The sequence below is a fragment of the Oncorhynchus tshawytscha genome, linkage group LG19 (assembly GCF_018296145.1).
Source record: "Oncorhynchus tshawytscha isolate Ot180627B linkage group LG19, Otsh_v2.0, whole genome shotgun sequence".
NCBI classification, from domain to species: Eukaryota; Metazoa; Chordata; class Actinopteri; order Salmoniformes; family Salmonidae; genus Oncorhynchus; species Oncorhynchus tshawytscha.
The window spans coordinates 2,209,895-2,225,127 of record NC_056447.1 but is presented as its reverse complement, the minus strand read 5'-3'; the positions used below and the strand labels follow the sequence as shown (position 1 = coordinate 2,225,127).

The 15,233-nt window shown below is 42.9% G+C and overlaps 1 protein-coding gene across 4 annotated transcripts; it reads right to left on the bottom strand.

The window, feature by feature from the left end:
- Nucleotides 1–846: 846 nt before the first annotated feature.
- LOC112218224 (bromodomain-containing protein 1) lies at nucleotides 847–12,674 on the bottom strand. 4 transcript variants are annotated; one of them, XM_024378849.2, is made up of 13 exons: nucleotides 12,335–12,674; nucleotides 9,547–10,927; nucleotides 9,247–9,403; nucleotides 7,200–7,331; nucleotides 6,833–6,961; nucleotides 6,368–6,680; nucleotides 5,962–6,231; nucleotides 5,310–5,810; nucleotides 5,046–5,172; nucleotides 4,664–4,794; nucleotides 3,257–3,366; nucleotides 2,732–2,886; nucleotides 847–2,555 (listed from the first exon to the last, which is right to left on the bottom strand). In XM_024378849.2, the coding sequence occupies exons 2-13, from the start codon at nucleotides 10,908–10,910 to the stop codon at nucleotides 2,372–2,374; spliced, it is 3,573 nt and encodes a 1,190-aa protein (XP_024234617.1). In that variant the 5' UTR covers nucleotides 10,911–10,927; nucleotides 12,335–12,674; the 3' UTR covers nucleotides 847–2,371. The 4 variants fall into 4 exon arrangements, with proteins under 4 accessions (XP_024234617.1, XP_024234614.1, XP_024234616.1 ...); XM_024378846.2 differs by lacking the exon at nucleotides 3,257–3,366 and having other exon boundaries at nucleotides 9,235–9,403; nucleotides 12,335–12,672; XM_024378848.2 differs by lacking the exon at nucleotides 3,257–3,366 and having other exon boundaries at nucleotides 12,335–12,672.
- Between the last annotated feature and the right edge of the window lie 2,559 nt (nucleotides 12,675–15,233).

Below are 15,233 nucleotides of genomic sequence, written 5' to 3'. Positions count from 1 at the left end.
CGTCTAGTCTTTTTTTAAATATTTAACTATTTGTTACATTTGCAGTGTCTTTGAGAAAAAAAAGTGATGGGTCTCTGAAGAACTGACATCTTTGACCAGGACTCAGGGGTCATGACCTACACTGCCACTGAATTGAATCCCGTTACAGCTTTTTCAGCATGAAATTATCATACTCTCCCTCTGCAGGTGTCATCCTTCCTTCCCCAAGTATGTTGACTGAGACATGGCATGCATAAATAATGAATTCTCAAATACCCGGTTGTCAGAGACTCACGTGCTGGGGTTTCAGATAATTTTACAGCCCCCCCCCACACACACGAGAGGGGCTGCCACTGAGCTAGCGGATTAGAAAATGCAGCTCAGTCAAAAGTTCTCTGATGAGGTTGATGCTGGGAGATTGATCTTCATGGTTGGTTGACTTTCTCCGGCTCATGCTGCTGCAGCCTTCCTCCCCGAACAATTAGCATCTGATTGAGGGGAGATGTGGGCACTGTGAAGCCCACTGCATGGACTATGTGATGCCTGGCATACAATTCTGAAGAAAAGCCACATTTTTTGCTAGATTGCCATTTTAACAAAAGAAACGTAATGACAGATCAATGTCAAAGCTTTTAAGAGATTTAAATGTTTTGAAAGGAGCAATTAGGCTACTTTATGACACAATCATGTTAAAAAGTTGCTACCATCATGTATTGATGAAGGTGATCTTGTGATTTGACCTGGGCCATGGTTAAACATAATTTAAATGAATTGCACTCCATACAATGGTGGGACAGCTCCTTCTTGTGGTTGTCTATGTAATTGTCTTAATTTCATTGAACACAAAAATCCATACCACACAGAAAATCAGTGATTCAATACCATTTTTAATTTTATTTTCAGTGTTTTTATATAAAAACATACTGGACTTTGCCAGCATCCACTCCCATTGGCTATAATGTGGTTTTCCCAGAGAATAAGACCAGGATCAAGTCTATTTACAGAACATCCATACAAAAATTGATTTTGAAAAAAAATCTACCCACTGCTACCCCAGATCCTCCTAACTGAATAAAACGTAATGGATTCTATCACCCCACCTTTAAGATTAATGCCTCTGATTAAAACAAACAATATGCAAAAATGGCCTTTACACAGTTGGCTCCTAGTGAGACAATAGTATCTCTTACAATTCTTTCTATATAAAGTAATGCATATACATTTCTTCTTTACAATAAATTAGTACAGGCACATTCACCTATGGTCATGGTATAGGTCCCTGTAACACAGTCAAAACCATTGTGAACGAAGACAACGTTTTTACAGGTTATTCACAGATCTCTCTCTCTCTCACATACATACACACACACACACACACACCAAAAACTGTAAAAAAAAATTAAAAAGAATCAAATCTGGGCAGCAAATTTTTGGTTTTGTGTGAATGATGCACTTTCTGGTTTTAAACATTGAAAGCATCTTATGTATACAATTATATAGATTTATATAAATATGTACAAACAAAACACTAATTCCCATAAAAACATTATTGTATTTAAAAACCACAATAATGCAGAGAGAAGCTTGTCCATAAACTTCAATAACTTAAGAAACCTTAAAAAAAAGTAGCCGAAATAAAACAAATGTTCAATCAATACAGTATATATTTTGCCCTGGATGAGTCTCAGTTGTAGCCAAGACTTGCACAGGTTGTAGCACCAGCAAATATTTAATAAGCACCATAGTGCTGACATGAATCACCCCTACAGCATAAATAGCAAGAAAGTGAACACGCAGTACCAATAACTGAAAACAGAATAAATTAGTGTCACGCCTTGTACAGGTATTTACAGGGTTAAATACAGGGCAACTGCAGAGAGGAAATGAGGGTGAGAATCATGATGGAAGTGAAAGTTGCAGCAGTGAAAGGTGCAGCATATTACAGGACAGAAATTCAACATTCATCAGGTTAGGCCAGTGATTTTCTTGAGTCAGTTCTAGGACTCTGTATTAAGGTTTTTTGCACACGCCAACCCAAATCGCTTGAGTTCAGTTGCATAGCTCATTGATTCATGTGGATATTACATGTTGCCAGCTACAGTTTTTAGAATGGGATAGATTAAAAGGAAGCATGCGTGTAGTGGTGTCATACACATACCATTTACCCATGAGCAGCTCAGTTGATATAATCAAGACGAGGTGGAATGGAAACCTGCACCAAGAGACCGTAGGGCTACTTACTTGAGGGCTTTAGATTCTACCCCAGTACACAGTAAACACGAAGAGAGGGTGTGTGTGTTAGAGGAATACTGGGACTGCTGTGGAATATCAAGTAAACTAAGGAGAGTTGAAGAAGGGCTCCACCTAGAGGTGAGGGGATGCATGAGCAGGTTTAGTCCACATTGCAGGGCTTGCTGCTAGGCTTGTCCTTGACCTGGCTCAAGTGGCTCAGAGCGCGATGAAAGGCGGTCTGCACTGCTTTACGGATGCCAGAGGAGCAGCCCTCCATCAGTTTGATCTTGTCCACAGTCTTATTGATACCAAAGGGAACCATCTTGTCTCTAGGAAGCCATTGCCTGTCAAAGCCAGTGACGTATCATTAGGATGATGCTAGAATTATGCTACATCATATTACCTCTGACTGTCATTGCAACTCAAGATAACCTCAGCAAGGACTATTTGATTAAAAATAAACTGTCGGCCACGTTTGAAGATTATGGTGTCAAACTATAGAAGGGGAGTGTCGTCTCACCAGCTGCGCTTGTTGTCGAAGAAGTGGACGAGGAAGAGTTTCTCTTCGGACCTGTACTGCATCTGCTCGCCGACCCTGAGGACGTCCAGAGGGGGTAGAGGGAGAGAGACCCCGTTGTGGTGACACCCCGCCCTCGGCATCTTGTGGTCTATGATCTGCATGGGGGAGGGGGCGAGAGAAGTGATTGGTTGTAGTGACCTGAAAACAAGAAGATGCAGGGGAATCCTGGTTGTGGTGCAGCAAAGGTTCAAACTGGTGGACAGGAACGTACATTAACACACTGACGACACACACTACCACACACAGATGCCATGCTACCTGAGTCACCCAGAAAGCTGTAAGCAGTAAGCAATCTGTGTGACTCCTAACACACTCAAACCACCCACAATACACTGAAGCTGAGCAGCTAGCTGCAGGGCGTGCACAAACACGAGCTACACCACTTACGATGAGAGGAATGGATGGAAATGGGACATATATAGATGGGCATTGGCCAGTCTGGGACATGCGCTCACTCAAACTCACCAAGGCGGGGTAGGAGGGATATCCACTACATTTTGCCCAAACTAGTTTAAGGGGTTCCAGTACATATGTTGCAGCACTAGCAGGCATCCAAATATTTCCGTTGCCAACTTCTACGGAAGCAGGAATAATGACAACCAAGTTATGGGGGGTTCACTGCAAACAGACAAGAGACTACTCTAAAAGCCATGCTCACACTGACAGGACACACAAAAACATGAACATACAGTACGTTCACAAAGGGAAGTATTACAGGGCATCAAAACACTGAAATACAGTTTTAGTTGTAGGAATTTTGAAACAATGTGAATTGTAGAGGGTAACCATTACTTCGTTTGCGACAGAGTAGAAGATGACTGAAAACTGCTGAATTATGTATAGGAAGTGGGATTTCAAAGTCTAGACTGGGTGACGAGGAGACCATTGGTGCCTTGGGGCATGTCAGCTCAGGCCACTAGGACAAGATGGTGACAGAATAAGGGTTGTTTAAAAAAATAAAAAGTTTGCCCTGGCCCCAGTGTTAGAACGCAGAGTGCTGGGAGCCTCAGTTGTCCTTTGTCAAACAAGCTCATGTCACTTGTCACACTGTGCTCAGATGCATTCTTACCAAGGAACACACATGCAGGCACACATATTCTTGTCTAAATCAAAATACATTGGTTCCCCAGACTATCTTGCATTGATTAGCTAGACGCACTGGTTTGAGTGTCAAAAACTGCAACGCTGCTGTGTTTTTCACGCTCAACAGTTTCCCGTGTGTATCAAGAATGGTCCACCACCCAAAGGATATTCAGCCAACTGGACAACTGTGGGAAGCATTGGAGTCAACATGGGCCAGCATCCCTGTGGAATGCTTTTGACACCTTGTAGAATCCATGCCCCAACGAATTGAGGCTGTTCCGAGGGCAAAGGAGGGTGCAACTCAATATTAGGAAGATGTTCCTAATGTTTTATACACTCAGTGTATATCTGCTATCAATTCCAGAACTTGCTTAACACTCATTCTATGAATATCAATAAAACACACTTCGGGACAAAAACAGCCCCTCTACTTAGCCTGGGTACGAGTCAATTTGTGCTAACCTTCCACTCCTTGCCACTAGCAGGTCTGGATTTCAGGCTACCCTCTACTTTTCTAAGCTGAGACTTGTGGTCCATGGGAAGCCAATTAATGTAAGAACAGCAGAATTCCGTGATGTCTACTGGCCGATGAGTTATTGAAAGTGGTAGAATTCCAAAGCTAAAAACAAACTACTATGTACAAGCCTTTGGGTAGCAGGCAATGACAAGAGGACTTAGCCAGCTATTCCAGATATAAATGTTAGAAGGATACGAAAACATGTATACATTTACCATTCATAATACAAGTCCAGTCTTCACATTTATTTACAGAAAGAACCAGTGTCTCACCTGCTGCAATCTTAGCGGCTTTGGTAAAGTCCCCATTTTCTATACAGGTGATGAGTGCGTTTTTGTCGTCCACTGTGCTCCTACGTGCCATGGATGGCCTCCCTTTTCCGTTTTTTGGCACTCTGACCGTGCTACAGTAAAAACAAAGGAAAACCGAGGAGGCTACTGTGAGCAAATGGCAAATGCGCTAATAGTTGAGTGCAACATTTTGCCTGGTAAGTGATGATAGACTACAGACAGCTGCTGGAGGATCTAGATACTACATTAACGTGGCACTGTGATGTAGGCCCACTGCCAATCCTGTACCTGGTGCTACACAGCAGAGTGCTGCCGGCAGAGAGTCTGCATTATTGCCATTGTGCTGAGGTGTTAACAAGCATACCTTGTGCTACACAGCACGCTGCCGCTAGAGGAGATGCTGGACTCAGAGGCACAGCGTCGGCGAGGCTCCAGCGGCCTACTGGGGCTAGCCTCGCTCTCTGGCTCAACGACAAAGCCATTAGCTAGTCCTGGAGACAACGAAATGGTCAAGGCCTGCACACACACTTGCCTCTCCATTACTATGACATTTGCAAACCAAAAATATGAATTTTGTACATGAATGAGAAGAAAAGGGTGACATTTGCATATTAACACTGGGCTTTACCTGTGTCAAGGCGCTTGATGGGTGATTCCTCCTCATCTTCTTCGTCACAGTCTCCACTGGAGCTGTGGGTCCTCTTCCTGGGTAAAAGGAGGGTCTCAAGGCGAGGAATGACAACAGAGAGGAAGGTTTTGGCCCCCAGCGGCGGGGAGCCGGGCAAGTGCTCTGCTGTCCTTGGGGGCTTCTGCAGGCTAGCACTCTTGGACTTGCATAAGAGCACATTGGTCCGCCTGTTGCCCGTGCCAGAGGGCTCTGCGAGCATAGAGGTGGCCACGAAACTGAGGTCACTGGCTGGGAACAGCGGGTTACAGATGTGCCCGTTGACGGGTTCCTGGGGTACAGAGGTAGCGGTCTTGACACCGTTGCATTTGGAGGTCTTCTGGCTCTTGTCTGCATTGAATTTGATGGGCTTGAGCATGGGAGGTTCTGAATGACTGTCTGAGTTGACAAGCGGCGACGAAGAGTTCAACGGCTCTAGTTTTGGTGGGGGCAAAGACTTGCCTCCTATACAATCAAAAGAGAAGCACAGTAGAGAATGAAAATGATTGACATGTGGAACAATCAATCATTAGCTAATAGCCTACAGTTCATCAAGTAAGACATAAAGAAGGTTTAATTGAACCAATTCATAGCTTTAGGACAGCCCGATATGTACCTTCTTCCTGTGTGCTGTGTCCAGTGGGAGGCAGCGGTTTATCCTCAGTATCTGCTGGTTTCGGTTCAGAGGAAGCGGCAGCGGGGTGCCTCGTCTTTAGGTATATCTCGCTGCGAACATCTGTGATGGTCTTTTTGAGCAGCTTCAGTCGCTTGCTGCGAGACGGACTGGACTTCATGGCACTGCTCAGGTCCAGCTTCTCCAGCAGCTCTTTAAGTTGCTCCTCCAAAGACATGTGCTGGCGGTTGGCTGGGTTTAGTATCCGGTCCACTGCAAGACACACACAAGACAACAACTTAGTTGGCTGAGCTCAAAACATTTCCCCATTCTCCAAAACTACAGTAACATAAATCAATAGCTGTGTACAAGATACATGGAGAAGTAAACATATGTAGAATGTCCTTACCATCGTCCCAGGAGAAAGGGGGAAGAGCCTCCACCTTGGGCGGCTCAGGGAGGTGCATCCCGCTGACAAAGTCAAAGCCGATTCGCTCTGCATACCGACGAGTCTTCCTGAGGATGGCCTCGCCTTGATCTTGTAGACGCAGACCGGCCTTGTGGAAGAACGTGTCCTTGGCGTTGTACTTCATGCAGTTGAATATGATCTGGTTGAAGTCGGCCTCAAACTCCTCCAGGCTCTTGTAGCCGTGGGCCTCAATGCGCTTCCTCATGGTGGAGAAGTCCATTGGGTTCTTGATGTGGTCCAAGTAGTCAGGCACCTGAGGATGGAGAGATAATAATTTTAAAAAACACGATGCTAAGTGAAAGGTACCCAAATAACTAAATAGAACGATACACAATCTCTGTGAGGGTACCATTTGTTTTTCATTTGTGAAAGTAACATTCTATTGGGGGGTATGGGGGACCATACCTCTTTAACGCTGACAGGCTGGGCAAAGATCTTGGCCTGGTCCTTCTCCTGAAGCTGGTCCAGGACAGCTCGTAGTAGAATGTTGAAAGGTGTGAGCTGTACCTCTAGAACGGACTGTTGGAGCTTCATCTGAATGGTTACAGGACATAGCACAAAGCTGTAGTATACTAACATTTACAAGGGGATCCAACAACCAATTCTAAAGCTCTTTTAACAATACAGATTATCTTTTGAAAGGAAATTAATTTGACCTAATTTTATTGATAGGAGGGCTTACAACTACTAGCCATTGATATGCTGTCACACAAACATTCTTATTTCACTACTGGGGTTATGAGAATGAAAAACCGAGACCAATTCTCTGTACCTCCTCTCTCTTTATCTTCTCCCTCTTCCTGATCATTTCGAGCAGTAGGCGAGCTCGCTCCAGGTCGTGGCGTAGGCGGTGCCATTCCTTTAGCTGCTCCTTCATCACTCGATTATCCTCCACCCTGCGATCCTGTAACATCAGTGTCCAAAAGGGCATTTTAATTAACATCCACAAGACCTTAATCTCAGGTAAGGCGGCAGAAAATGACAAAGAGCTACAGTGCCATCAGAAGGTATTCACACTCCGACTTTTCCACATCTTGTTGTGTTGGAGCCTGAATTTAAAATGGATTAAATTGAGATGTCACTGGCCTACACCCAATACCTCAAAGTCAAAGTGGAATTGTGTTGTGAAATGTTTACAAATTAATTACAAATTTAAAGCTGAAATGTCTTGAGTCAATAATTATTCTTCCCCTTTGTTATGGCAAGCCTAAAGTTGCATGGGCTCACTGTGTGCAATAATAGTGTTTTAAATTATGTTTGAATGACTGCCCCATCTCTGTACCCCACACTAAGGTCCCTTAGTTGAGCAGTGAACTTCAAACACAGATTCAACCACAAAGACCAGGAGGGTTTTCCAATTCCTCACAAAGAATGGCACCTATTGGTAGATGGGTAAAAATATCAAAAGCACACATTAAATATCCCTTTGAGCATGGTGAAGTTGTTAAATTACATTTTGGATGGTGTATCAATACACCCAGTCACTACAAAGACACAGGGGTCCTTCCTAACTCAGTTGCCGGAGAGGATGGAAACTGCTCAGGGATTTCATTGTGGTGACTTTAAAACAGAGTTTAATGGCTGTGATAGGAGAAAACTGAGAATGGATCAACAACATTGTAGTTACTCCACAATACTAACCTAATTGACAGAGTGAAAAGAAGGGAGCCTGTACAGAATAAATACAAATATTCTAAAACATGCATTGTTTGCAACAAGGCACTAAAGTAATACTACAAACATTTTGGCAAAGCAATTCACTTTTTGTCCTGAATACAAAGTGTTATATTGGTTTTGCCTTAAAATATTACTGAGTACCACTCTATATTTTCAAGCATAGTGGTGGCTGCATCATGTTATGTGTATGTTTGTAATCGTTAAAGAATGGGGAGTTTAAAAAAAAAATTTTTTTATGGATCTAAGCACAGGCAAATCCTAGAGGAAAACCTGGTTGTCTGCTTTCCACCAGACACTGGGAGATGAACCAACTTTCAGCAGAATGATAACCTAAAACACAAGGCCGATCCACACCAAAGTTGTTACCAAGAAGACAGTGAATGCTCACGAGTCTCCGAGTTAGTTTTGACTTAAATCTGCTTGACCATCTATGGCAAGACCTGAAATGGTTGTCAAGCTGTGATCAACAACCACTGACAGCGCTAGAAGAATTTTGAAAATAATAATGGGCCAATGTTGCACAATCCAGGTATAGAAAGCTCTAAGAGACTTACCCAGAAAGGTGCTTCTACAAAGTATTGCCTCCGGGGTGTGAACACTTATGTAAATGAGATGTTTCAGTATTTCATTTTCAATAAATGTGAAAACATTTGTAAAAACATGTTTTCACTTTGTCATTATGGGGTGTTGTGTGTAGATGGGCGAGGAAAATAATATGCTTAATCAATATTGAATTCAGGTTGTAACAACAAAATGTTGAATTAGTAAAGGGGTATGAATACTTGCTGATGCACTGTACCTTCAATGGACATCGACTGTGATCTATTTTTTTTTTTTTTTTTTACTCCACTGACCAACAAACGAGGCAAATTTCTATTAAATGTCTTCTCTTCTTTTATAGTCTATATTGAAATGGATAAATGGCCCATATCTCTAGCATCCAAAAACCTACTTTTGAGAAAAAGGCCTAGACACAGGAAACTGTATTTTTCTCAATTCAAGTATTAGTGTGCTTTATTTTGATTTCCAAGCACTGGAGAGCGGTTTAAAAACAACATCATGTTTAAAGCAGACACTTGTCTATTACAAGGATTCGGATACCATGAAAACTACTAAACAATTACACTGACCACTAGACTGACCGGCTGCTCTGGTTTGGGGGGTTGAGGGTTGGCCTGTAGCCGCCTGATCAGTGGCACGCCGTTCCTCGACTGTCTCTTCAGCATCCAGTAGCTCAGGACCCGCTCCACAAACGCCTTCTTCTTCTGGACAGACACTTGATTGAGGATCGTGTCGAAACTGAGAGGGGAGAATATGTTAGCATTGGTCAGACACAGGATTATTCTTTTTAATGCACATTTCACACATTCATTGGGAGATTTGTTATTAAGGAAAATATTTAGTTATTGGTAGACAAAAGAAGTAAAAAATAATATGCCAACCTGCTGGGGGTTATACTAGGCCCAGGCACAGCTGGAGCCTCTTCCTCAGGCACCACCACTATTCTCTTGCTCTTCTTCTTCTGCCACCCTTTTAACCTCGTCATCCCTCTTTTGTCGCCCCTCTTGTGACAGACACCGTTTTTAGCATGGCCTTCCTTGTAGATAGCAAGGGGTCTCCGGGTGCACCCTTTAGGAGTGTGAGCACAGCAGAAGGCTGTTTTCTTCACAGAGAAAGTGGGCGACCCCGTATCTGTGACTTCTTTGACAGGCTCCATTTTCATGTAGAGGCCGGCCTTTTGGGCACAGCTGACATGGAAGGCTGTGTAACAGTTAACCTTGTGACACTGGATGCAGGCCCCAGTGCCCTTCTCCTTGCAGAGGTTGCAGGTGAGTTTCCAACGGGCGGGCGGAATATTGCTGACACCGTCGATGGGCTCGATAAAGACTGTGTCGGAGAAGCCCACTTCTGGCACCCACAGGGCACACACCACGTGGCCCCAGCGGTCATCATCAGTCTTCTTCAGGGCACCGCCTTTGTTGGGGCAGAACACACACTCAGCGGGCCGTGAGGGGCACTGGAGGCAGTGGCGACACAGCCACTGGCCCTCAGGGATGTAGGGAACACCGTAGCACTCCTGGTGCACGGCAATGTTGCATGAGTCACAGAAGAGGATGACGTTGCTGTCCTGTCCGTCTCCATCCATGCAGATGCAGCACACAGCATCCTCATCGATGAGGGTCTGCGGGTCGCTCCGACCCTTGCTGGCAAAGAAGGACTCCTTCTCAAAGCGGTCCATAAGGAACTCAAAGAGGTTCTGGGACACCTGACTGACGCCCTCACTTTTCCTCTTCTCATTGAGAAGATCCAGCCAAGCGTAGTCCTCCTCATCCATGTCGTACTCCACTTCCTCATCCAGCTCTTCGGCAGTCTTCTCAGAATACTTATAATATATGGAGGGCCGCCGAGGCACCGCGGGAAGGTTGTACTCCACTGCGCGGAACTTGGGTTCCAGGAGGGCGCTCCCTTGCGGGGCAGCCCCATGCGTGGTGGTGAGGGTGGCGCTCTTCTTCTGCTGGTTGTTTTTGAGCCTCACCGAGCGCACCAGCACTTGCTGGGGCTTCTCGTTGTTCTCCTTGTTGCTGTTGCACTCCATGATCTCTTGGGCCGTGGGATCATCGTCAGCGATGACATCCAGCTTGTCATAGATGCTGATCCTGTGCACGCGGCCATCTATCTCTAGGTCCACCATGCGCTGGGCCTGGGCGTATGTCAGGGTCTCCTTGTTCGGTGAAGGTTTGATGGGAGAGGGGGGCCTCTGGGGCGTGGACATGCGATTATAATGCCGTACTTTTTTCTTCATCATGAAGACCTAAAAAAATGCTAAGAAAACCCACTTTGATTGAGATTTTACTTAGGCCAATACCAACCAAGATTGTAATATATCAATAGTCACAATTTCTCTTTCTTGGTTTCAGTTGTCTATTATTTTTTTGAGTGGACATAACAGAAGGCTTTTCATTGACATGACAAATATCATGGCATGGATGAATACAATGTGTCATCACTTTGACTTCCTTATGGTGTACAGACGGGAAATAAATGTAAGTAGGTGTATGTAATAAATGCAATTTCTCCACAACCTGGATAGGCCTATATTACTACAGTACCTGTGCCAATTTGCTTGCTAGTAACCTAGGATGGGGCTAATTAACTGTTACATTCACCCAAAGTCCCAAACTAGCCTACTTGAAGTGTGGAGAGGCATACCTTTGTTGTTCTGTGAAATCAGAAACTAAATATTTGTAACTACTCAAAATTATTTGGAAGGTAAACGGTATAAAATATTAGTGTTGCTAACTGGTTGCTGCATAATAAGTGAACAGACACTATTAATTTCGTAGTTGAGCATTCATTCAAAATACATGTAAAACAGAGGAGTAGCTAAATAGACAGTTTGCCTGAGCTGTCATCTCTTTTTCGAAGAGACACAGTCATTGAAATATTTGGCAGACTCTGGGCATGTACACACTACACAATGAAAGCCAAACACAGCAGCTGATTTATGACTCCAAATGGTACCAGGCGACTGTTCTTGGGAAATTCTACTGACAACAAATGTAGGTATTCTCAACTAACAGAACACATTGTAACGAAGGGGGTGAGTCGGGAGAAACAAATGGGAAGTCCCTTGCGCGCAACATCTTATTAAGTTGACATAATTGCTAAGCAACCATTTAGCTAGCCTAGCTAATGTTAGTCAACTTTCAGCAAAAAATAGCTAACCAATTAGCTATCCTGGCAATGCTAAATTGTGCTACTTAAACACAACTGTCTAGATAGCTATCGTTATGGTAGAGTTGCCTTGATAGGTATATTAGGCTAGCTGGCTAACTGCTAGCGTAAAGCCAATTTATTGTGGCCACCTAACGTAGTAGTTAACTTAGTAGCCAGCTAGTAAGACGCATAACCTACATATCTTTAGAAGTAACGTTAGTTGAAGGTTGAGCCAGACATAAATAATATGTATATTGAGCTAGGAGAGGAGGATCCCGTAAAAGTAGCGCCAGCGGCCTCAAGTCAAGAGCTAGCTAGCTAACGTTCACAATAAACCAAGGAAGGAAATATGGCGTCCGACTAAACAAGAATCTGAGTCGATTCGGTCACGTTTAAGTTATCATTTTCTTCACTAGAATGTATAATCCATTTGTATAAATGCATTTATGTGTTTCTGAAAAGAATACATATGTGCATAGACAGCAAATTCGGCTCTAGCCATCTAAACGTTACCTTTGTATTTTCAGTAATTCCGCTTTTGAAAACAGCAGCGCTTGCAAGCAATGGCGATGTGGCCTGCAGAGCAGCAGCAGTAAATCCACACACAATCCTCTCATCCAACGGGCACCGCTCGAGCAGCTTTGAATTATAAATTTAAACGACGACGGTCTAAATTCCAAATTCGATTCTATTACAAACATAAATATTTCTGAGGAGCCACCAAATACTAATGTCCTTTTGCGACTTGCTAACGGTCAGTAGCTAGCAGCCCCTGGTTTCTTTTCGCCAACAACAATGCGGTTGTGCGGCTCCCCAGTTACGGCATGACGTGATGACGTCCCAGCGAAAAGACATTGCAAACATCAAGGAGGTGGGGGGGAGTTTTAGCGAGAAGGGATCAAGTTTTTGTTAAATTAACGTTTCGTAGCACAATGTTTCCCACAAAGGTCCAGGGTGGCTGGTTGCCTATTCGAATCGCAAATATGATGGGACAATCTGGTGGTGGTAGGGTTGTTAATGTTTGACTATAGCTTGGATTGAGAGTTCCTATTGTGAATGTCGTTTTCTCTACCCCAAATTGAGACAACATCCCCAGGACATAAAAAAAAAAGATAATTCCCTGCAATTCCACATATTTTTACATTGTTTAGGGCCATGACCAGGGTGAAATAAAAAAGGTTTATTATTCAGGATTCTTTTCAAATTGAATTTGAAATTACATGGTTTGAAGTTACTTTGAGATTATTTGGGCATGACATTGAGAGTATGCTAACTGGGGGACACTGAATTACATTGTTTTTTGGTTAGAAAATGTTCATATTAACAGTTGTTGGAAGTGGTCATTTACGGCATATTGTTTTGTAGTTGTACAGTGTAATTGTATAATCAACTTAAATTGAATGACATTTATTTTGATTTGTTTAATACTTTTTTGGTTACTACATGATTCCATATGTGTTATTTCATAGTTTCACTATTATTCTACCACGTGGAAAATAGTAAAAAAATAAGAAACACCGTTGAATTAGAAGGTGTTCTAAAACTTTTGAATGGTAGTGTATATAAATCTCACACCCCCATACAAAAACAATATAATAAAGATATGTATTTTCATGATGCAAAATGTACTCAGAACATTCGTTGTTTGTTCAATGCATTTGTTGCTTTGAAATGTATATATATTTTTAATGGTACACATATAAAAACCATACATAAATCTCACAAGTAGGGATGATTTATTTTCTAATTGCATTCAGTGTCTTATCACTACTTTGTTGTTTCTTGTAGCTACTGTAGATTACATTTTCCATCTCATTTTGAGATTAGATTAAGATGGCATAGACAACTATTGTAGGTTTATAATTTGTGATGTAAAAGTTTTGAAAACGTATGACTTATGTTACTGTACTTGCAGTGCTTTCTAGTCTTTTACAGCATATGACTAAATTATTAATTTTTTGCAGATCGAAATTTACCCAAGTTTGAACTTTACAGTCCCAAAGAACAGTCCCATGCAACCAGGCAACAGTTCCACTGCGATGGCAAGAGCGCTGTTGGGTGCTTTAAGATGTGGACATGTTGCTGAAAAGCAACCTGAGAGCTTCTGAATGTACAGAGATTATTTTGACTGTAGAATTAGAATCGAAGAAGATCCAATCACATTTGGTCATTTTTGGGAGTGCTCCACCTTAGAATGCACATCAAAGGATAGCAAACGAAGTGTTGGAGATACATTGGCTGTGAAAAGAGGCTACTTGCTGTCCACCCCAACCAGCACTGTTTGAAATGGGAATATCAATTCTACTCATTCCAATTATATTGACAATGGCAGTAGTGCAGTACGTACAGTCGAAGTCGGAAGTTTACATAGACCTTAGCCAATTACATTTAAACTCAGTTTTTCTCCTGACATTTAATCCAAGTAAAAATTCCCTGTCTTAGGTCAGTTAGGATCACCACTTTATTTTAAGAATGTGAAATGTCAGAATAATAGAAGAGAGAATGATTTATTTCAGCTTTTCTTTCTTTCATCACATTTCCAGTGGGTCAGACGTTTACATACACTCAATAAGTATTTGGTAGCATTGCCTTTAAAATGCTTAACTTGGGTCAAACTTTTCGGGTAGCCTTCCACAAGCTTCCGACAATAAGTTGTGTGAAGTTTTGCCCATTCCTCCTGACAGAGCTGGTGTAACTGAATCAGGTTTGTAGGCCTCCTTGCTCACACACGCTTTTTCCGTTCTGTCCACACATTTTCTATAGGTTTGAGGTCAGGGCTTTGTGATGGCCACCTTAACTTTGTTGTCCTTAAACCATTTTGCCACAACTTTGGAAGTATACTTGGGGTCATTGTCCATTTGGAAGACCCAATTGCCACCAAGCTTCAAATTCCGGACTGATGTCTTGAGATTTTGCTTCAATATATCCACATAACTTTCCTCCCTCATGATGCCATCTATTTTGTGAAGTGCACCAGCCCCTCCTGCAGCAAAGGACCTCCACAACATGATGCTGCCACCCCCATGCTTCACGGTTGGAATGGTGTTCTTCGGCTTGCAAGCCTCCCCCTTTTTCCTCCAAACATAATGATGGTCATTATGGCAAAACAGTTCTATTTTTGTTTCATCAGACCAGAGGACATTTTTCCAAAAAGTAGGATCTTTGTCCCCATGTGCAGTTGCAAACCGTAGTCTGGCTTTTTTATGGCGGTTTTGGAGCAGTAGCTTCTTCCTTGCTGAGCAGCCTTTCAGGTTATATTGATATAGGACTCGTTTTACTGTGGATATAGATATGTTGTTTCCTCCAGTATCTTCACAAGGTCCTTTGCTGTTGTTCTGGGATTGATTTGCACTTTTCTCACCAAAGTACGTTCACCTCTAGGGGACAGAACACCTCTCCTTCCTGAGCGGTA